Source organism: Lytechinus variegatus, chromosome 8 (genome assembly GCF_018143015.1).
Source record: "Lytechinus variegatus isolate NC3 chromosome 8, Lvar_3.0, whole genome shotgun sequence".
NCBI lineage: Eukaryota > Metazoa > Echinodermata > Echinoidea > Temnopleuroida > Toxopneustidae > Lytechinus > Lytechinus variegatus.
In genome coordinates this window covers 4,523,604-4,548,156 of record NC_054747.1, presented here as the reverse complement: position 1 = coordinate 4,548,156, position 24,553 = coordinate 4,523,604, and the positions used below count along the sequence as shown (strand labels likewise).

The following is a 24,553-nucleotide window of genomic DNA, read 5'->3' as shown; positions in this document are numbered from 1 at the left end:
AAGGCCGGATCTCTCGTCCTGCAATGAAAGAACAGCTGGTGATGATTTCGTTCCTATCTCTTCATAAATTATTGTTTCCTGGTTTGTGACGTCATTGTCTTTATCCTCATTATTTTCCATATACTCAAGGTTGGGTTTTTCTTCGTTATGCTTCATGTATTCATGGTTGAGTTTTTCTTCGTTATGCTTCATGTATTCATGGTTGAGTTTTTCTTCGTTATGGTCCATGTACTCATGATTGAGGTTTTGGTCACTAGCGTCCGTATTGAAATTACGCATATTTTCTTTATTCATATCTTCAGCTACTTCCGTCTGTGAACTGTCATGTAACGATACAGCTACCGAGGATTTCGTTCCTATCTCTTCGTAAATGCCTTTGTCAAGAGTTGTAGCATTTGGTAAAAGATAACCACTAATATCTATGGCACTCATAGTTTCCATGTATTCATGGCTGAGCTCTTGTTCATTAAGGTTCGTTATGTGCGTCTGTTCTGCAGTGGGGTCCACCCGGGATTTCCTGTCCTGCAACGAAATAGGAGCTGGTACAATGGGTTCGGAATTAAGATCTTGATGTAGATCAACAGATCTAGAGTGCGCCAAGTCCATGAATGTAATACCATCACCATTAGACCCAATCTTCGGTGTTTTCTTTCCCTTTTGACGAAAGTAACATACGAAAGAAATAGCCATTGCGCTAATTACAGTTGCTGCCGCTGCAGGAGCATGTGTTCTGTTGGCCTTAGTCGTCGAAGACATCGTTGTTGATATGGACGGTACTATGATAATATGAAAGAAATTAAGATACCTTTGTACAATTGCTTATAGTCCATCAAAGAACACAGCCACTGGCGTACAGATGGGAAGGCTGGGGGACTCCCCCCCCAAAAAAAAAAATAGTATTGATAACAATAATAATAATAAATCACGACCAAGAAAAAAAGAAATAGGGCCTATATTATTTGTGTCAAATCCTATCACTGTATTGTATTTTTGTAATGAAAATTTGAAATCTTAGCTCGTTCGCTTCGCTCGCAACTTTTTATAAATCTTACACAATACGCCATTTCTAACCCCCTCAGACTTTCTGGCTAATTACACAACTGAACACATTACATATAAATATCTATTTTATTATTATGACTATTAATCTCATCTCATCAAGAGTATTCTTAGCACCAAGTTTGTATTTTATGTATAAGCACTTGTGTGCATTTGTCCAATAGAATTTTTAAAGGCTAATTTTTGAACTCTGAAATAGATTTATCAGTGTATTTGTTGTGTAAATAATCATTACTTTCACTTTAATTGCTGAGATAACGAACAATGATTGTTGATGAATAAACACATTCGAATTGTTCAAATAAATTTGTTCGAAAACAGAAAGCTTTTATTTTTTAAAATTCCCAAAATCTCTCTTTCTCTCTCACCCACCATCTCCACCTAAAAGAAATTTTAAATTTAAATGAATAAATAAACTTGAACTAATTAATACAAAAAATAAAACTTTAGAAAATGTTTTGAGTTTCTTTTGATTTTGTTCTGAGTTTTTTTTGTGGGAACTCACCTTGTGAGTTACAAACGGCACCTGCATCCCTTCTATGGCCGCATATAACCCAATCTCCAATCCCCTTGATGAATGCAGTCTGCTAGGTTGTCTTCCGTTCCATCGCAGTCGACCAAGGTTAAAAGAATGCGGCCAGAACCTTGACCAAACCAAGCAGATTTCGGTGCGTCCAAGGCTCCATCGTACCCCAGCATCTTACAAATCACACTAGCGTCTCTCAGATCCCATTTCATATCGCATACCGTTCCCCAGGATCCGTTATACATTACCTCTACTCTGCCTTCGGCATGGTTAGATCCATTGACAAGACGAACTTGAAGTGGACTTGGGTGCTCTGAAGTAAATGAAAAACAAAGGGACATCGTTTGAGCTGGCGCAATGTCAGAATGAGTTGATAGTCTGCTGAACGAAAATTACAGAAATAAAAACGTTTATGCATAATTTCATTTTGTGTCGCCTGCGAGAATATGAGACAGTGGCGGCGGCGGCGTCGTCATCAACATTGAAATATTAACCAAGGTTAAGATTTTGAAATGTCATAACTTATAAATATTTGACTTGAGGGTGATCAAGTATTACTGAACATCTTGCCTGAGTTGAGGTCACATGACCAAGGTCATTAAAGGTCAATGAACAGAGACTATGTAGGGAGTCAACAACATAATCTTGACCAAGGTTAAGTTTTTGAAAAGTCGGTATATCTTTAAAGGTATATGGATCCAGCTAATGAAACTTGGATATAAGGGTAATGGTGTATCACTGAACATCCTGCCTGAGTTTATTGTCATTTGGAGTCAACGAACTTTAGCCATGTTTGGGGGTATTTGTTGACTTGCCATCATAACTTTGAAAGCATATTGATGCAATTCATGAAATGTGGACAAGGGTAATCACTGATTGTCTTGAATGAGGATTAGGTCACGTGATTAAAGTCATAGGTCACCTACACTTCTTATTGGACTAAGACGTTTTCTGCTAGTATTTTATCATCTTGCACATTCTAAAGTAATTGTTGCTTATTTTATTAACCTTACAAGGCAATATGCTTCCAGCATTGGATACTGCACGCAATTGATTAGACACATAATAACCCTCGTGGTGGTTACAAGCTTAGCCAATATTTTTACAATGTGTTTGTGGTAACTCACCTCCTGAATAACAAATGGCACCTGCATCCCTTTTATGACCGCAGCCACTCCAATTCCCGACACCTCCATGAACACAGTCTTTGAGGTTGTCCTCAGTTCCGTAACACTCGACCCGGGTTAGAACAATCCGTCCAGGACCCTGACCAAACCTAGCCGATCGTGGCGCCTCCAAGGCTCCATCAAAGCCAAGCATCTTACAAACCACCCAGGCGTCTCTAAGATCCCAGAAGCCATCACAGATAGTACCCCACGATCCATTATACAAGACCTCAACTCTTCCTTCAGTATTGTTAGATCCATCAACGAGACGAACTTCAAAGGGATCTAGGAAAGGGACACGAGAGATGGTCAATGATTTTCATTACATTATGGCTATTTCATCAAAGCACAATTTTTCATTGACGAAATGTAAATTTCCAGTTTAACTTTGCTCCTCATAAAATAAGTTCAGGAAAATATATTTATTTATCTATATCTATATATACAAGATGTATTTGATGATAGATGTCAGATTTCGATGTGAGTTGTTTTTCCAACGAACCTCCTGAGTAACAAATAGCCCCTGCATCTCTTTCATGAATGCAGCCACTCGTATCTCCAATCTCCCCGTGATAGCAGCGTGCCAAGGTGGTTGTAGTTGCAAGGCACCAGACATTGGTCAGGAGAACGCGACCAGATCCCTGTCCTGTCCTAGAATATTCCGGTGCACCAACGGCTCCATCAAACCCCAGCATCCTGCAAACCACTCCGGCGTCTAACAGGTGCCAGTTATCATCACATATAGTCCCCCAGGATCCGTTGTACAAGACCTCTATTCTTCCTTCAGTGTTATTAGATCCACCGTCAAGACGAACTTCAAAAGGATCTGTGAGACCTGTGAGGTAAAAGAAGAATGATTTTAACAAAATGACTCCTTATCATCAATTATTGTATCCAGGGTATACCTTAACTACTTGAGAAATTCAAAATGAAATCAACAGATAGCACATAACATTATGAATCCCATATATTCACCCCCTTAACCGGGATAGTCCAACTGAAATGGCTTATTATAAACACTCGGGTTCGTAATCACTCGGGTCGCCTTCGAAATCACTCGGGTTTTGGATTTTTTGGCGATTTTTTATTTTATTTCGGTGCGATTTTTTTTTGAAACAGTGTCTTCAATGGGACAAACATGCTGGGAAAATAAAATGAAATTGAAACTCGAGTTTCGTTTTAAGCCGGCAATTAAGTGCCTTAAATAAAATGTACTCGACTACTGTTTTAAAATAACAAACAAGCAAACTTTGACTACTGTTTTAACGTAATCACATTCCACATATCTGACCTGATTTCTGTTGATTTTGTTTACATCCCACATCGTTATCTCCCATTTACTCCAACATGTACTTCTCTCTCCGCACACTCGATTTGGTACCGGTTGCACGGGCCTAATCACAACTGGCAGGCCATAGATATTCATTCGAGCCAACCCATTGCTCAATTTCTAAATTTGATTGCTGATTGGCAAAAATGAATGAATATGACTGACAATCTAACACTGATTCTAGGTAGGGTATCTACTGAACTTACCTTTTCCAAATTGGAAAGATATATCACCACTATGGAACTATCTTTTCACTGGCGGAAGAATTAGGGTCATTTTACTCCCTCAAGTGATGAATTTGGTCCCGTCAGGTGTAGTCTTCATAAATGCTGATTTATTTTTAAAATGAGCCGGTCGAGGTACCCTTTTCTGGTCAGATATGGAATGTCAGAAATTTGTCCTATCCACTCATAGTATTATATTCATTCAACCTTAGAATTTCCTCCTTATTTTTCATGAATTCTTTTTAAGTGCCACTTTAACACACGGTCTATGGGAAATGAATTAGGCCTGTGAGCCCTACAGGTACTGAACTGAAGTTATTGGTGACAAACCATAGAGATATATCTCTATGTCAGATTCTTGTGCAAGTCGTGTGAAAATCATCTAATGCATGAGCGCGCCAGCGAGGGCTTCAATGACATATTCAATATTCATGATTGAGGCCGGAGATCATAATACTGTTGCTGGAACACGAAACGATCTGGAAGCATTCACTGTTTCATGAGGTGAAATGATTCCAACACGTAAATTAGGCCATTGCACGCCAAATTAAACCTTAGAGCCATAGGCGAAAGCGGGGGGGGGGCTCCCCCTAAAAAAGAGAGAGGGAAAAAAAGAAAGGAAGGGAGAGAGGGAGGGAGAAAAAGAGAAAGAAAGAAAGAAAGAAAGAAAGGAGAAAAGGAATGAAGAAAGAAGAAAAAGGAAGAAAGGCTACTCTCGATTTTGCTTTGGAGGACTTCTCCTGAAGTCTGTAGTATCCTTTATAAAGCATAGTGAGGTGCTACAATTTCATAATATCATTATTTATATTGCTTCTCCCTTTGTTTTTGAATTATTTTACACTAACGTGAAAATGGGGGAGGAAAAAAGTGATGAAGAAGAAAAGCAAGAAGAAGGAGGAGGAGAAGAAGAAAAAAGAAGATGGAGGAGGATGTGGGGGAGTAAAAATGAAGCAGAGAAGAGAAAATTGAGAGGAGGATGTAGAAGAATGAGAGAAAGAGAAGGATAGAATAAGGGGGAAGACTGAGTAGAAAGAGAAAAGGAAGGGGTAAGAGGGGGGAGGGTGGAGATGAAAAGGGACGAAAAAGGGACGAAAAAGGGAAGAAATGGAGAAGTAGAAGAAAAGGTAAAAATTGAAAAGTCGAAGAAGAACAGGGAGAAGAAGAATAAGACGACACAATAATGGGAATAAAAAAAAGAAGACTGAGAAGAAAGAAAAGTTGGAGGGGGAGTAAAGTGCACTCTGGTTATAAATAAGTCCTGGGGACCAACAAAATTGTTCCTTATAGTAGTCGAGTACATTTTATTTAAGACACTTAATTGCCGGCTTAAAACGAATTTCAATTTCATTTTATTTTCCCAGCATGTTTGTCCCATTGAAGAAACCGTTAAAAAAATCGCACCGAAAAAAAATCGCTAAAAATCTAAAACCCGAGTGATTACGAACCCGCCCGCGACGCGAGTGTTTATAATAAGCCACTAAATTGCATGTTCTAGTGAGTTTTCAATTAAAATACCAACGTAAATGACGTGTTACAGGATTGACGCGAATGGGCAATTTTAACTCCCCTTGTAAATGTAGTACATGTACATGTATCTGCAGTATATTTGTAAGGAAGCTATTATGTAGATGTGTTTTAATGTGGCTTGATATTACTATTACTTGATATTTCTCTCTTATTTGCGAAATGACTGATTTGAATATAACGTTTGATAAACAAACGAAACTGACTCTTCTTAATATATGTCTTAATAGGGATTCAATTTCTTCCCCTATGTCATCCCCTATTGAAATGCAAAATCAATGCATGGGAGTGAAAATACCACTGTTAGGCTCCACTGCACTCTCCTTGCCTTACCAGTTGGAACATTTTTGCATTCGGTGCATGGGTTGTCTTACCTAGCATTTAGGCCTCACTGTCTGGTCAGGGGTCAAACAGGGAGGACCTATGGGTCAATTGGTTCAGAAATGTTGTCGGAAAATTGAAGATTTAGACCTGAATTTAGGGCAGATAATGCTGCATTTCCTATGTCAAAGCATCTCGAAAATTACTGCTGACAATTGAGATCTTCGTGGTGATCCTCTGCCTTTAGTCACAGGCGTCAAACTATGCGTTCTAACTGGTGTTTCAGTTGCCGTTCCAGTGGTCATATGTGGAAAAAAACACCCACAGATTTCAAGGCATGTACTAAACAAGCGAATTGGTCATTAGTCCCGATCCAGAATTTGCTGCCAATTACATAGTGTTTGGAAAGTGACTGTAATACTTTTGAAAAGTCAATCGTAGCCTGGAGTTGATGTTTGGAACAACCATGAATCTGTTCACTTTATATTCCTTCGTCTTACCATATTAAGGTCACAGGCATCTTGTCAAACTCTCACTCTCAGAAAGTATAGGGACATTAAAATTTTTTTTTTCTCGATACCTTCCTTCATGGAGGCGTTTCCCTTGATGACTGTACAGATTTTGACAAGCTTTCCAATTCCCTTGCTTCAGCTGTGAATAATGAAGGCCTACTTGATCAACATGCTCAAACTGAGATGAGGACACGCCCCTTTTTAATCGTCACGGATGCAATATGGATCACAAAGGATCTCAACCCGTGGTGATCCGGGTGCTAAATCAATTTCCCTAGCATTTCCAGAGTGAATACGGACTTGGTTGGAAAGTGCGGTTCCTACGATTAAGGATAGACAAAGTAGTAATAGGGATCTGGCTTGACAAGCTCCGGGAGCCAACACGGAACACACAGAAGGGCATTAATAATACTGGGTCCTCACACGGACTTTCACGCTGACATACGTTCTCTATTGCGATATCTCTTGAGCATTGTCCATGATTGAAGTTTCCTTCCTTTTCGCAACATCTGAAGCATGGCATGAGCAGGTCTGTGGCATTACCCGAGACGTTATTGAGCACCTGAATTTGAAATTCAATCCCATATCCAGATCGACGAACTCCATATGAATCTTAATTTCTCAGGGTAACTACCGCAGGTGTTATTCAGGTAATCATAGAGAGTACATGCAGTCTTGATCCTGGCCTATACAGTGCGTATCAAAAAAAAGTTAACACTTTGAAAAAGCCCTGGGAATTAAAAAAAATACAACATGTGGATAATTTTTTCACATACAATCTTGGATTTGGGTCTCATCTATCCAGTAAAAGTTAAAGTTTTGACAGAATGTTACACTTGAGTGAGCACTTTCCGTTTTTGTAAAGCTCGCAGAAATCTGTTTGCGCAGAAATGCTCGTTTTCACACTGTGTCAAGGGGAAAGGGTGAAAACAAACTCATCCTGCACAGCATTTCTCATACATTTCCCTTGCACTTTTGGTCAATTGAAATAAAACGGATACATTCAAGCATCTTGTAACAGTTTTGCCACCCAAATTGAAATTTCAACACTTAGTAAGTACAACCTTCACCCTTTATGTGCCATCTGGATCTGAGGACATAACTGTATCTGAAAAAAAGTTTATATTAGACATCTCCAGCATTTTTTCATCATTTAAAGTGGGTTTACATTTTATATTTCATTTAATGCTTGTTTCTGCACACTTTTTCCAAGCTTGACAATGATTAACAAAATGAAAATCAAGCCTAAGCCATTTAATGTAAATCACAGCTCAGTGTAAAGCAAATATCGTCACGATGGCCTCGTTGTGTGGGGGAGTGGGGTGGGGCACAATGCACTCTTCGAAGTGTTTTGGGCAAGGAAACAAGTTAAAAAGGTTTGAAATTATCTTAAATCAATTTTACTAGCTAAATTCCATGTGTTCTTCATGATTATTGTCTACTTTTATTTGCATAACTATTTCAAAGTTCTGCGCAAATCATTTTTCACTAATTTTTCAAAAGTGAGTGGTGCTCACTCAAGTAGAAATATTTTTTGACATTTATATCGTTATTTGCTTAAATGTATCTGTACCAATGATAAAATGGCAAATGTATGATTTTACAGGATTTTTTCGAAGTGTAAATTTTTTTGGATACGCACTGTATGGTAAAAACATCTTCTTCGTTTTGCTCGCTAGTTCATTTACTGCATTGGTGAATATTTCCGTGTCTACAGGTGCATTCACAGGCTTACTAAAACAAGCAATTGTGGTGACAGTGATAAAGAAATCCTCATTTAACAGAGATGATCTCAGGAACTACAGACCAGTTTCCAAATGTCGAGCTCAGATCCAAGATCAGTTCGTGTGCGCCTACATTTCAGTTCGTTCAATTTATAGATGATTATTGAGTTTGACCGAAGTGACCCTACTTATGTTGAACACGCTATCAGATCATTGTCCACATATGTAGGAAAGGTGCAGGATATGATGGCTGTGCACAAGCTAAAGCCCAAATGAGGACAAATCAGAGTTTCTAATTCATGCCTCCTAACACATTCTTCAGCTTGTACGAGACGTCAAATTGCAGCTTGACCAACACCCATCTTTCATCTAATCAGATGCGCTGTTTGTGAGTTGCCTTTTTTTAGGGGGGGGGGCTGATGCAACAATGGTCACTTATGTTTCGCAGATCTGCAATTTATCCATCTTATCGGAAGCGATAAGATGTGGAAGCGATAAGTGGAAGCGCCGTGGTGTAGCGGTTCTGACTCTCGCCTTGTAATCAGAGGGTCGTGTGTTCGAATCCCACAATGGCCTAGCGCCCTTTGGCAAGGCGTCAATCCACACTTTGCCACTCTCATCCAGGTGCTAATTGGGTACCGGTAGGAAACAACCGTCATTGTGGTTGGTTTAGCAAGTTTGCGCCTAACAGGCTGCTTGGAATGCTATGAATCCAGTGACCGGGTAATAATAATTGTAAAGCGCTTTGAATAGTCGTAGATTGATAAAGCGCTATATAAATGCCAATTATTATTATTATTATTAAATCTGTAAAAGATCGAGGAATTCATTGGGATTCCTGTTCTGTCATTTTTTCTTGTGGTTTCTTCTTTTTTCTTGCATGTGAAACTTTTATGGTGGCAGTGCCCCCCAAGTCCCACTCTATGGCCATCTATACGCAAGTAAGCAGTGCCAAAAATGCTCCGTTACCATAAACCTATTACTGTAAGCAGTAGATCCATGGCCGTACCGTCTATCTGCTTTTTCATTCAAAATCAGCCGCACAATCTGAAACCATACAGCATTATAAATTGAATTTCATACGAAAGGAGGGGTTCAAGGACAAGATGGCCATCTGCAAATAGGTGAATTCTTGGGAACTGCAATTTAATGATATGGGGTCTTCCGGAAATGGCGCCTGAAATGAGGTGCTGAGGAACGAGGAGAATGGGTTGGTCAATGAAAGAGTGTGAAAATGCTATCATTAGGAACTGCTGGCAAGGAGTGAAAAGTGGAGGGGGGATGGGCAATCACCGTGACTCACGTATGATTGTGATTGTGTGTGTATTCTTTTTTTTGGTGGGGTCGGTTATATATCTTTCCCATTACATCTTTCAAAGCGCTAAGAGATTTGATAGTAATTTGCGTTAGATAGAAAATGAGTGTTATTATCATTATGATTATCTAGTGTGGATGAAATTTAGTCTCCAAACTGGAAAATTTAGTTTGCTTTCAGAAATACTGCCTTTATTGTCTTGATTTAAATATTGAACGTGAACCTTACCATGTACGTCTACTTACCAAATGCAACTTCCATGAATATACTCGAAGCTGAGATTATCATATAATACACAAGCAGAAAGGTCGAAGACTTCATGTTTATCAAACTAGTGGCCAGATAATGCCCAGAAGATAGAATATTGTTGAACGCAATGCCGCCTATCCGACCGAGAACAAATGTATTAGGTTTAGTCTATACCTATTATTTACTGGTTAAACGATGATTGCGCAGATGCTCATTGCTAAGTTCTGACAGCAATTCATTCGACAGTTTATAAATCAGATTTTGACACATCATTTGTAGGATAATAAGGTAATCAGGCTACCTACTGATTTTACACTTGATTTTACACTTTCTGTGTGTAATATGAACACCTGAAACAACGTAAAACTAACTACCAATAATAAACACCATTCTAATTTTGATATAGAATAGACAATTTTCTCTCTGTTCCTTGTTTCGACCTCGTCAATAACAAGAAAAGCCACGGTCGTTTCTATTTTTACTAGTAAGATATTTCTTTCCAGTGAAACTGAGAAACTATTTTCAAAAAAAGTACATGGCACTTCATCATATTTAGTTGAGCAAATAAGGTCTATTCCACTTTTGATAGGATCACAAAGACGATTTCTCATATTTCCTTGTTTTATGAGCGTGTCAAAAACAAGGCAAGGGCAGAGGAATTAGCTTGCTTTTCATACGAAAATGAATAATTGCAATTCTTTATACTGTTGTTTTAATTAATGCTGAACAATCACACGTACCATGTGAAACGGATCCAAAGTCCAAGACATGCGGGCGGAATCCCATTTAAAATCAACTGGGGTAATCGTCATTTTTTTTAGGATCATGTTGGTAAATGATTTTTTTTTAATGATAAACTGATATTCTATAAAACGGACTGGGATATTGGCACTAGATTGAAACCGGAAATGATCCCAACAACTTCTTTTTTTTAGTTTTGGGGGTTCACACACTATTAATATAGTCCTTCTAATATGATCCTTATATCATTTTCCTAATGCTATTAAGCATACATGTTTATTGGTAATTAGCTAAGGATGTGTCACCTACAGGTTTCACAGGCCTAATTACAACAAGAAGTCACAAAATATTCATTTGATCCAACCCAGTCCAATGATTTCTTAGTTTCATATAGCTTGTTTACAAAAGAGTATATGATTCCTCATCTAACACTGCCCGAATAGGCAAGAAATATCATTTTACTTTGTGAACATTTTGTGTGCCATAAGGGTTGTATTGTTTCACTTTAAGATGTATATATGAGATTTCGTCACGAGATATTTCAAATACATATCGAATCATTTTAAAAATACGGTCAATATCCCTTTATGAATGTCAGACATGGAATCCCAAATAGATTTTCTATCTAAATGGAGTTAACACTATATGAAATGTAACTATAGTTGCAGGGAGTAAACAGTATGTGTAGTGTTTACACCATTTAACTATAGTTAGTTTAGGTTAGTTGATAGTATTTTGGATGGCATGCATGTCATTAAGATTTTGAGAAAGATTTGTAGTATTTTCATAATTCAAAATGACGACCTTTCCGAATCTAAAGAAAGAGAATTTCTGTGTTGAGTCCGTATTTTTGGCGATTCCATGCTAGAAAAATCAGCCATATTCACAATATTTTTCAACCTGCTGTACATACGAACTCCATTTTTTTTGTGGTAATATCATAGCACTACTAGGTAGACATGCAAAAAACTGACAACCAACAAAAATATGTCGTCCAAAGGTGAATTAAAGCTTAAAAGTTTGCGTGTCGTACGGGATATTTCTGCGTCCCGTACGATACACACAATTTTCACCTAGAATTTACCCATAATCATTTTCGTTTGTGTTGGTTATTAGTTTTTCACATGACTATCCAACTATAGCTTTATCATTGACATTAAAGAATATTTTATTTCTCACGGATTCGGCTAGGAAACTAGACATTGTTCTCAAAATGTCCCGTACGATACTTATGGAATCGCCCATTCATGTTTTCAGGGTAGAAACTGCAACAATGGGCAGTATTTGAATCATTTAATGACACTTATGGGACTTAAGTAACATTATAGCAGGAGAATATTGAATAATTTGCATAAATTGAACAACTAACTTCATTCAACACTGTACGTGCTTCCCGGGGTAATGGATATAATAAGTGGCAGTATTTGAATCATTTTAACAAATTTAATTCCAAGCTAAGAACCAATAGCTCCAAGTATTTTCATATAAGCATATAAAATTCCTTGGTGAAAATAGAGTAAAAGAGGGCGAAAAGGAAGCAAAGAAAGAAGATGCGCATTCAAAAAGAGACAGGTCTGGGTTATATACCACTCTTATTCAATTGAGAAATAAATTGACTTCATCTTTATGAATAATCTTGCTCCCACCCCCCCCCCCACCCATAAATCCCTATACCCCTTGCGGTCTGAATTACCATGGAATCATGTAATGATCCATTGATATATATACTACTAATACTAATAATAGGTATAACATATATGGTATAACAAATGTGGTGTAGCACTAATTTTGAATAAATGCAAATTATGCGTTGTTCCACATCTTCGATATTCCCTCAAGCTTTTGATATATGATTTGGGGATCCAAATCATGTGAATAATTATATTCTTCAACCCTGAAAACATACATGTAGGTTTGCGTGCAAAAGTTTTATTTGAGTCTCAGATGAGGAAACACATTCAAAACTATGCTAAGTGACGGCCATTTAGAGTTTATGTAAATAAAACATTGTACCACAGTTCCGATTAATCTACATTTCCGATAATAATAATTGGTGGGCCGAATGGTGTCAATGATAATATTTTTCAGCCCTGAAAGCATAGCGTATACCTTCTAAACTTATATTTTTAGGAATCTCAATGATTTAATAAAGTCAAACTAATACTAAACGGTGGCCATTTTGAAGCTATGACAATTAGACATTGCTCCACGGATTCGATTTTTCTTATACTTTCGAAAGACACCAACCCATCCTAATAAACACACAGATACACACCCATACTCATCTTCAACACATCATCACTCCCACACAGACACCATCGGCCACACACTCTCCCACTCCCACACACACACTTATAAAGGGCTCGACTTAAGTAACCGCTTCCATATCAGGCATGCCAATGTGAAGTTAAACAATGGAGCAGTCGGCCATTGCTGATCAACGAAGGACAAAACCAAGGGGAAATGACGAAATGTACACGCTGCTATATAAAGTCTTTCTGGAGCTTTTAGGAAGCGTTGTGTGGGTAGGGTAGGGAGAAAGGGTGTGTGTGTGTGATAGAGAGTTAATGTGTGGATGTGTGTTTGTGTGAGTGGAAAGGGGTTGAATGATGGGTATGTGTCTGTCCGCGCGTGCTGCAAACAAAAACTCCGGTGTTGATTTCAAACCAGCCCGGAATCTATATATGTCCACACCAGAGAAGTATTGAAACAACACCAGTTTGGAATCAAACCGATGCTGTTTTAATACTAATTGGTGTCGTATAAACACCTACATGTATCTGGTGCCAGACCAAAATAAACTGGTGTTATTTAACACTTCAACACTTCTCTGGTGTGGACATATATAGATTCCGGGGTTTTGCAGTGTGTAATCAATTACTTGTTCCACACTTTGTTATATCTTCACTAGCAACTAGGTGAAACTGAAATTTATATACATTGTCCCCAAACCTGTGGAATCCGTATTTTGTATGCGAAAGGACTGTGTTTAACCTTATTTACTTTATTCCTTGTATCATAATTATGTTTCTGGAATATAGTGCATGAATAAGGTTAATCCCTGTATTTCAACTATCTGATTTTTTTTTATCTTTTAAGATTCCATAGTTTTATACAGCCATGGCATGATGAAGTTTTCGATTGTACCATTTCTGTCAGCATTAAAACCATTTGAGAAAGGTATAACTACACAGCAAATTTCATCTTCAGTCTGATGTCAAAAATGGTAGCAAGGTAATTTTCAGGATGTTGGTCCCATCGTTGCAGTGAATTAACAGCAGCTATTCAATGAATTTCAAAACTTCTAGTATCGTTTTTGTTTCGTTTTCTTCCAAGCTTATTTATTCCAGTTTTTATGGGACCGCCTCACCGCCAGACAATTTTCTAAAAGGTCCTTATTTCAGGCCTGTCAACAAGAATACGATTACCTTAAAAAAAGATGCCATTATTTCATCTCTCAAGATAATGAATGATAAACGAGTTTTATGTAGATTAACTTACGGTCTTCTTATCTTTGTTTGTTTGATTATTTATATGCATATTTCATTTTATATTTTTTAGTCAATGCTTTGCAAATGCTTTCGTTTTGTCGCACTTTTACTGGCTTGTTATAAAAAAAATCGTGTAAGTTGTGCGTAAGTTTCGGGTAAACTTTGAGCAGCTGTAAGGGCTAAACATTAAACGACCGGGTTAGTGGAGTGTAAGTTATAGCCAATATAGCCGATCAATTTTTCCTATGGTGTATTTCAACGAACAAAGCTACCAATTGATAGAGATCCATGAAGGCTAAGATACTCTCATGGTTAGAATCAATTGCGAATGAATCATTTGATATCACAATTTACTTACATATCCATGGAGTAGGCCACGGAGGATTATTTGTTGTTACTGGGGGGGGGGGGTACTGTGACAGTGCTCAGCACCCCCAGTAACAATAGAATAGTCCTCCATGGACATGGCCTTAATGTCATCGTCGCTCGAGATGAAGATGTTTTAGACCCTGCTTGGACTTTGGAAAATACAGTTTTTGCATAAAACATAATTCATCGAATTTGCCAATTTTTCGCAAATTACTTTAAAACCCCGTCTCAAATTTCATATATAATGTAACTAGAGTAATTTCAGGTTGGTCTTTCCGTTGGGGCTTTTCAGAATTATCACATTCTCATTTTTTTTTTAATATGACCTTGCATGTGTGCTGGGGTTGGATCTCCTCTAAGCTATCACCCTGAGATTATAGGCTGCGCGCCCCCGCCGCAGCGAGGCGTTCAAAGCTTTTAAGGCAAATTTTGGAATAAAAACAAAATTTGTTAAATTCCCAAATCCACATTCCGGTAAATTACTAAATCGACATTTTGTTAAATTACCAGAATATGCAATTTACTAAAGTATTGTAAGCTCACTCCAACTTTTACATGCCCGTTGCATTGCGCATGGTTTTAGGAAGGTAGCATTAGGATATACCCTATCGTTCATGCGTATACTAGGGGCGTCGCTATGGGCATGGGCGGAAATCTGTCCCCAAATTTAGGACCATGGCCTGGAAAATTTGACAAGCAAAAAAAAAAGAAAAAAGGTTATCACCCCAAATGTAAGGCGATTTTAATTTAAAAAATTGACAAGCAAAAAAAAAAAGGTTTTCACCCAAAATATAAGGTCATTTGGTAAAAAATACATGTATTATTTCGATTATGAAGTGATGTATTCTGCTTCATCATAAAAAGACCAGAAATAGTCGGTGGGAGGACATTTGACACTATGTCCCCCTACTATTTTAGGTAGAGGGGACGCGACCCCCCTGTCCCCCCCCCCGGGATTTCCGCCCATGGCTATGGGGGGGGGGGAGAACGCCTCAGTATGCTTGTTCAAGTAGTAAAAGAATAACAGAGGATAAACTGATAAAAAAAATGGTTGGGATGAAAGAATAAAGAATAGACCCTATCGAGAAGTCATCTATGACCCCTAAGTTTCATTTAAAACAAAATGACATCTTCTGACGCCACCCTTTAGAGCACGCACGCACACGTACATTGGAATGTAAAATCGAAATCAACCAGTTAGAATTTGTTTAGGGGGTGGTATTTTGAGAAAAATCATTGTGCTCTCCTCTAGTATTCTTAATGGATTAGGCCTCTGATGAAAGTAATATTTATCTGTAAAGTCTAGGACTTTATATGGAAATTAACTTCTCTGAATGTCTGTTTCAAAATTGCATGAGTCGTTGTGCTATTGCAGTTCTCGGCAAGAGAGCTGAAAGAGCCATTCGAGTGTGTGTGTGTGTGTGTTTTGCCAGTGTTTTGCATCACTTTAAAAAGCAATAAAGGAACAGTATATTCAGTACATATACAATTTATACATTATTTTAGACATCAGAAAGAGAGCACATGACACAGTCGCATTACGGACACAGGCAGGGCATATCAAACATAAATTAGTCACAGGAGCATAACGTATGAGAGGAGTTTACGGAAGCGAAAATATATTACAATCAATTCAAGTAACCCGGAATAGAAATCGGATAAAGGATACAGAATAACACTATTATCTATGAAAAAGAAAATGCAAACTAGTCCGTAATGTAATAAGTATTAATTTCATCATTCACTAATAACAACTAGGCTGTACGCAGAGGAATATGATTTTCCATTTGGGATTATTTTTGGAATAGTAAATTACAAAAGTGGAAAAAATATCGTAACACTTGAATAAATGTGTGATCTTACTCTTATTCAAATCTGTTTGGATATAACGGTATCTTAGCATTTATTGCTCTCTTCCACTTGTATATTTTATGGTAGATATGTAGTTTGACAGATGTACTATAGAAAAATTCGTCCGGCTGGCTAGCTTACATTTCACTTGCCCTATTGTTTTATGTTGGCCCTTGCAGCTGGCCATACTCGCAACTTACACGCAACTAACCTAGTTTGTAATGTCACGGAATCGCTTGAAAGCAGTCTGTTCTGACTGAATATAAGTTTTTTATATATATAGTACGATACAATACACTAAATCATTATACAGAAACGATTTTAGAAACATTATTAATGACCATACATATAATCAATAGAGAACATTGGTAGGCTTTAAAAATCAAGAATTCGACATTGAATTGTAAACAAATAAACATGTACATATATATGTAATAAAATTGTGATTTATATGGAGCGCCTCTGGCAGTCTCGCCTGCATTACGCGATTCAACGTAGCAGCAGTACTGACTTTGAAAACGACAATAGAATAATTATCCACAAAAAGCACCATTCAAATGATAATAAAATACTATGTTCATTGACCCTAAATGGCATTTGACCTTGATCATGTGACCTATGCCTCGTGCCAGATGATCAGTAATGGATTACCCCTAAGTCCACATTTCATGAACTATGTCCAGGCGCATATCGAGCATCGGATTCTACAATTTCAAGGACCCAATTTTCTGGGGACAGTAGTGACTCTATTATGCTTGTGCATGGGCCCATACATTTCTTTGTCATAGTTGATGCTGGATACGTTAGTGATATCCATAAAATTTCAAAGTTATGATCATGATGATCGCAAATCAACAAATACCCTCAATGTGACTGAAGATCATTGACCCTAAATGACCTTTCACCTTGGTCATGTGATTTAAAACTCAGGTAGAATATTCAGTGATACTTGATTCAAAAACTTCAACTTCGTTTCAAGGACAAGTCCACCCCAACAAAAACTTGATTTGAATAAAAAGAGAAATATTCAACAATCATAACACTGAAAATTTCATCAAAATCGGATGTAAAATAAGAATGTTATGGCATTTTAAAGTTTCGCTTCATTTAACAAAACAGTTACATGCACATCTCGGTCTGTATGCAAATGAGGAACTGATGACATCACTCACTCACTATTTCTTTTGTATTTTATTATATGAAATATGAAATATTTTCATTTCCTCGTCATTGTCATGTGAAATGAAGTTTCATTCCTCCCTGAACACGTGGAATTCCATTATTTTAACATTTTGTGCTTCAGGCAAGAGGGTCATAGTCGTCAAATTCCTGAAAATTTAAATATTGTATAATTTGAACAATAAAAAACAAAACAAATAGTGAGTGAGTAACATCATTGACTCTCTCATTTGGATAACTGTTTTGTTAAAAATAAGCGAAACTTTGAAATGTCATAACTTGCTTATTTTACATCCGCTTTTGATGACATTTTCAGCATTGTGCTTGTCTGATTTTTCTCTATTGATTCAAATTAACATTTTTTCTGGGGTGGACTTGACCTTTAAGATCTCAATGTTGACGCCGCCAACGCCGTCTTATGAAAATTAAGGTTACATCCTCACCGCGAGGTAGCCAGATGTTTTTGCCACTATCAACGATTGTACGTGTGCGTTGTGATTCCTAAACTAGCTATTGTTTTACACTACATGTATACCTGCCTAATTCTGAAATGATACGTCTATTTTTTTTGTGTTTGCCAGTCATAATTATCTTATGATATGATCATAACTTGATGGAAATTCATTGTTTATCATTGTAACTACGGTAATAGACACGATTGTTGAAAGTCATTTTCATGGATGGGTGAATGAATGAAAAGACAATGTCCCAAACAGTCAGTATATGGACGAGCATTCAAGAACTCAAAATGAATCGAGATTTCCCAGGACATATTTCCAATTGGATAACCATTGAATATCCATCGGATATCCAAATTGAATATCAAGTGAATACCAATTGGCAATTGGTTTCAATTTGGAGTACATGGAACGTGAAACAATGGGTACCCATTGAAACTAATTGGTCCTCATTTAAACCAATGGACTATTGGTCCCAATTGGAACCAATAGGTTTCAACTGGAAATAAAACCAATTGGTCTCAATAGGTCCCCAATTGGTTGGATACATATTGATATCAATTGGCTATTTTCCCCAGTTGAATTCAGCTATCGGTCCCAATCCGAAACCAATTCGGGGACCAAATGGTCCAGTGGGTCCAATCAAAACGAGTCAGAAACCATGGAAACCAATTGGGCATTTGCAGGGTTCCACTATCATTCCAATCATGTCAATAGGGACCAATTGAAGACCCGTTGGACCGATTGGCCCCATTAGACATCAACGGGGCCAGTTTGCCCAATTGACTCTGCAATAGGAACTCAACTGGTGTGAAATTTGAACCCATTGAAGCCCATCGATACCAATTGAATCCAAATTGAAATCAATTGAAAATTCAGTGGGTATTTGTCTTCAATTGGTCCCCTTATTGATTTGAAATGGGGTCAGTTCGACCAATTGACCCAACAGTAGGACTCAATTGGTACCGAATTTGGACCCATTGGACCTATCGAAACCAACTGATACCAATTGAATCCAAATTGGAACCGATTGAAAATTCAATGAGTGTTCAATGCATTTAATTGTAATTTTGTCCCGGATTCTTCTTCTGGAAGAATCCTTTAACAGTTTGCCGATACTTTCTGTCAGTTCCAATGTAAATTATAGGTGTCCACCACATGTTACCGTGAACCAATGCTACTGTCGTGAAAACCCAGGATTTCGAAGGAGATGCTAGTACAATGCTGAAGACCATAAGAATGATTTGTGGCAGCCAAGCGAGGTACAAGGAGAGGGTGATCACAGAAACTGTCCAGGTGGCTCGACATATCTTTCTTGTCTTTGACGCTTCCTTGTGGTTCCCCTTCGGCACTGCTGTGGATGATTCCAATGGACCTGCAACTGAAGCTGCAGGGTCTGTCTCAACTGTAGCCTGGTTTCCCGAGACAGACGACAGATATTGAATCTGTTTCCTTGTCCTGGTGTTCAGACGATTGGCAATGACTAATGTTCGGAGATTGGTAAATGTCGTCACCGTTAGAAAAGCAACAAAAAGTAGAGTGACGAATATGATCAGGGGTCTTAGCTGAAGCATATATTTGTGGATTGCAGCCCGATCACAGTGTGCGATTGCCTCTGCATAGTGGTCATAGTAGGTTCCAGGAAGTAAGAATACGGTCATTTGTGACGTGGAAAGCACGACGAGTGCTGAAACCATGATCCAAGCTCTTCTGATGGTGACAACCGATTGGTACCTCAACGGCCACACTATCATCAAATATCTATTAACGTTAATGCAAAGCAGAAACCCAAGGGATAGAAACAAGAAGGAGGAAGTTATAGAGGTGCTCAGCTTATAGGCAAAGTGGTTCATTTGTAGTATGTCACTACATATCGCTTGTCCTAAAGATGTCAATCCTAGCAACAAATAAGTCAAAGACAACGCCTTGAAGAAAAGTTGTGTTACTTTATCATAGCTTGCACGAGTCTTACTAAGGACGGTGAGAGCAAAGAGATTCACGATAATCACAAGTGCAGCTTGAAACAAACTGAATACCCCGAATGGTTCTAAGCCATTCTTACCTTTACCCGTGAAAGTGAAGTTGTAGAGCTCACATATGTCCATTTCAACCAAGAAGATCTTTGCAGTCCGTGTGAATTCGGCTAAACTTTCTTATCCTTCGAAAAATGAGTTGACAAGCCTTCTTTTCCGTTCATCACCACTTGAACTAAACCTTTTTTCAGATCCCGACTCCATTTACATGTATATTCCCATTTGAGAAAACTGGGTCACCCATCCTCATCCTCTGCAATCCGTATGGAATTGACAGTTGTTGTTGTTTAATGATTATGTCTGATGTTGATCAGAATGATGATGAGGATGAAAATAACGACGTCGGCGTCAATGATGGCACAAGTTGTACATGCAGCATAGATCGTGAAGAACCTCTGACAAAATGTTGATAAAATTCTACCAAATGATATTCAAGATGATATAGTGTGTCTCGATTTGCAGATTGAGAATGGCCATAGAAACGCAAAATGCTGCTGGTTGATCATCAACGCACGTTGACATGACATTGAATGGTAATTAAACAATGTTCTGATCTGAAGAACCCTCTGACAAAATGTTGATAAATGCTGCGAAATTCACCATGGTATCTTGATCTGTTAATCAATATGGCCATAGAAACGTAGAATGCATCAATATAGTGTCGTATAACGCACGTTGACGTGGCTTTGAAGGGTAATTAAAGAAAGTTTAGTGAATGATGGCTGTTTCATTGTATAGAAAGCCTGTCTTGCGATGAAGGGTATTGTTCTCTTATAACTGAGCTGAAGGGTAAATGTCATGCATGATTTTGTTTTTAATTAGAGCCTGAGCGGTGTGCACGCATCGGGTTTTCCCGTCAGCCTCAAACGGTTTGAGATCACTGCTTGATGATATCAATGGGGTTGTGGCGACACCAAGAGTTTCTTAGGGTCTCGAGTTACAAGGGTAATTAAAAAGGACAGCAAATGGATTGAATTGATGTCGCATGAGAGTTTGGCTGCCCTTAATTGGGAAAGGAAGGTGTAGACATCAAGGCCTCGTCTTACAAAGAGTTACAATTGATCCAATCGACCCTAGGTATATGAAAATCCATCAATGTCATATTTTTTTCATCAGGAAATTTGCCTTATGTCCTTGGAAAACAAAGAGGTGCATACTAATAGAGCAAGGAAACAGTGAATGTATGAATATACATCATATGTATTTTATGATACTTGATGAGATAATTCCTCTTGCAACTCAAAAAAGCAAGACTGGAATGTGATACAAGATGTGATGATGAATGGAATGTGAATGTGATCAGATGCGGACGTTGCTGGCTTTCCCTAGTTGTGATTGATTGAATCAATCGTAGGTTTTTGTAAGACGGGGACGAAAGCTAAGCAAATGATAACCGAAACAGAATGCACACAGTGAAAGTGTGTAGAGAACTCTTACAAAGAGAAATCCATAAGTGTGACCACCCGGATCAGTAATGAATTTTTCTACAGGAAATTTGCACAATGTGGTTTGTAAACAAAGAAAAGCACAGTGAATGTTTAAGCAAACAATTAACGCATGAATATGCATCATAGCTGGAAAATATTTTGAACAAACATGCATAATACATGTTGACGTTGCTGGCCGTCCATAGTTGCAATTGATCGGATCAATCGTAACTCTCTGTAAAACGGGGGCCCAGGAACATAAAGAGTGAAAGAATCGGTGGAAGAGAGTGTGGGAGCGACAGGGAATTAAGGGAAGCTATATAGAGAGGAGACTTTATACTGAGATGGATGCGTTGTGAAGTTTAATATAAACTTTGAATATTGTGTACCCTGGTGGGAAGGACGTGTTATCTGTCATGATTCTGTCAATGAGATGTTTGATTTGCTCTCCACATTTGAAGGTCTCCCCGATAAACGGTGATTAATATGCACACTAAAACACTGAATCTCATATCAAAGGCATATTACATCGGAAATACAAGCAGGAGCGACATGGCAATATTTGATTGGAGGGGAGGGGCGACCAAAAGCTGTTTCCCCCTTTTCGCTGTAAATACGAGTACCACACATTTACGTAATCGAGAAAACTATTTCCAATTAATTTTCGTTTGTTCTTCCTCTTTTTTTCACTAACGTGGATCTTTTTTTTTTATTTATTTGGGGGTGGCCACTTATTTAAAAATATTATTTTAAGATTACCATGGGGTAGCACTCCTATGCTGTAGCCAGTGACGAGACATTCAGTGGAGTTTGTTTGTTTGTTTGTTTGCTTAAAATTTATTTCTGCGTTCCACATGTTCAACATAATACAACATAATCAATTATTACCTAGATTTTACATATATATACATTTTAGACACACGTATCATTTATAATCTCTTTCTGAATCTAAAAAAAGTATATGAAAAATATTATTTAACTAAATTTCAGAACGCAGGAGACGGTCGTCATGAGCGACCTGCTTGATGTTGACTTTGACTCGAAACCTATTTCTTAGTTTCTTTGTGTATTTAATAAATCTGGTGTTGGCCTAATCATGCTTGGGAAAAAGGTTAAACTGCCGATTCGTCTATTGCCAACTCGTCCACTCATCACATGGTCTACCTTCATTTAGTCTAATGCCATTCCGTCCATCAACATTTCGTTTACCAACTACTTGGTCCAAAAATCAATTCGTCTAATCACGAGTTCGTCTATGACCATCTCGTCTAAACAAATAGTTGGTCTATTACCCATTTCCTTTTCATTCATTTCGCCCAACTAACACTTATACATGTAGGCCTTATTGTTGGTAATATTTCGTTGGGGTAGGCTTGCCCTTTAATAATAATAATATAGGGTATCTATATTGCGCACATATCCACCTTGTTAGGTGCTCAAGGCGTTTGTATATTACCCGGCGAAGCTAGGCGTTTATAGCGCACACATCTTTTTAAGGAATAAATTCCCACCGGTACCCATTTACCTCACCTGGGTTGAGAGCAGCACATTGTGGATCAGTTTCTTGCTGAAGGAAATTACGCAATGGCTGGGATTCGAACCCATGACCCTCTGTTTCAAAGTCCGAAGACTAATCCACTGGGCCACAACGCTCCACTTTAAGTTAAACTAACCGCCATGGATTCCTTATCAGGAACGCAGCATTTTGCCAAGGTATTGTTTATGATGGAAACAGTTTACATTAAATGTAGCAGAGTAAAGGGCGTCACAACACTCACACCCATTCATATTTTGTTTTCAAAGATTAGACAAAAAACTGGCATAATTGGTGATTTTTGTAAGGTGCCCATAATGGTAGCACGGTAGAGCTTTGTAGCAAAACTAATGATCAATCTAACGCGTGAGTATAATTGACCGCATGTTGCTGCTGTTCTGATTTTTTATTTTTTTTGCGTTCATTAAAGAATATTTACGCCATCTACGTTCGCATTTAGTTTAGTGTTTTGATAATGTCCATAAAAACATAAACTTTACCAGAGGACCCTGAAGGTGTGGAATCAATGAACATCCTTCTGGGTGCGTCGTGGTCTAGTGGTTCTGACTCTCGCCTTTGAAACAGAGAGCTGTGTGTTCGAATCGCAGACATGGTGTATTTTCCTTCTGCAAGAAATTTATCCACACTGTGCTGCACTCGATCCAGAAGAGGTGAATGGGTACCCGGCAGGAGTAATTCCTTGCATGCACTGAGCCCTGGTGATGGAAACTCGAGCCAAAGCCGGGGTAATAATAGCAGCGCTTTGTATCCTCTGGCAAAAAGCGCTTTATAAATCCAGCTATTATTATTATTATTAATAATAATTTGAATTCAAGTATTATCTAGACAGCCTAGTTCTCCATATTACCAAGGTAGTACGTATAGTCCCCTCCAATACACATACATCATGCAAGAAGAGTGTGCCTTTTATAGGTCTTTAATGGATAAGCATGTCCCATGGAATCTCTTTACTATGCCCGTCGTGTATTCATATATTCGTATTTATTCATTTAAAGGTAGAATACAAAATAATTACATTGTTATAAAATTTCTACTTTATTAAAAAAAATCATAAATCCTGCAGCAGGGTCTAGAAAATATCTGTCATCTAACTGCACTGTTAAATTTTATACAACATGCATTGTGTAAAGTTACATAAAATTGGTATGTGGTGTAAAAATCTCAAGAATGTCATAAAGCCCCCCCCCCCCCCATTTTATCAGACCTAATCCGTTAAAATGTGTTACATTGCACTGCAGAATGTCCTTGATAATAATTCACAGATCGACTCATTTTTTCTGTAATTTTTTTTCTGTAAAATCTATTTTTCTAAAAATTGAACATAGCAGGAATTCATTGCGAAAACAATACTGAACGTAAACATGACAGTAAAGTGTACAAGGAATAAACCATTATTTTCTTTTATCGACAAAAATGCACAATACACGATATAGTATACACACAATATGATATATACACAATGTAATAACTTTAGAGTCTACATAGACATGGTAAATACT

The 24,553-nt window shown here is 37.9% G+C and overlaps 1 protein-coding gene across 1 annotated transcript; it reads right to left on the bottom strand.

The window, feature by feature from the left end:
* Positions 1-1,596: 1,596 nt before the first annotated feature.
* On the bottom strand, positions 1,597-20,144 carry LOC121420590 (deleted in malignant brain tumors 1 protein-like). The gene is made up of 4 exons (XM_041615253.1): positions 20,012-20,144; positions 3,254-3,586; positions 2,713-3,036; positions 1,597-1,898 (listed from the first exon to the last, which is right to left on the bottom strand). The coding sequence occupies exons 1-4, from the start codon at positions 20,142-20,144 to the stop codon at positions 1,597-1,599; spliced, it is 1,092 nt and encodes a 363-aa protein (XP_041471187.1).
* Between the last annotated feature and the right edge of the window lie 4,409 nt (positions 20,145-24,553).

Excerpts from the sequence above, each read along its gene's own strand:
- LOC121420590 (XM_041615253.1), bottom strand. The coding sequence starts at position 20,144 with ATGGACATATGTGAGCTCTACAACTTCACTTTCACGGGTAAAGGTAAG. Across the intron at positions 3,587-20,011 it reads CTTTGCTCTCACCGTCCTTA|GTCTCACAGATCCTTTTGAA; the intron begins GTAAGACTCGTG and ends TTTACCTCACAG. Across the intron at positions 3,037-3,253 it reads GGCTATTTGTTACTCAGGAG|ATCCCTTTGAAGTTCGTCTC; the intron begins GTTCGTTGGAAA and ends TCCCTTTCCTAG.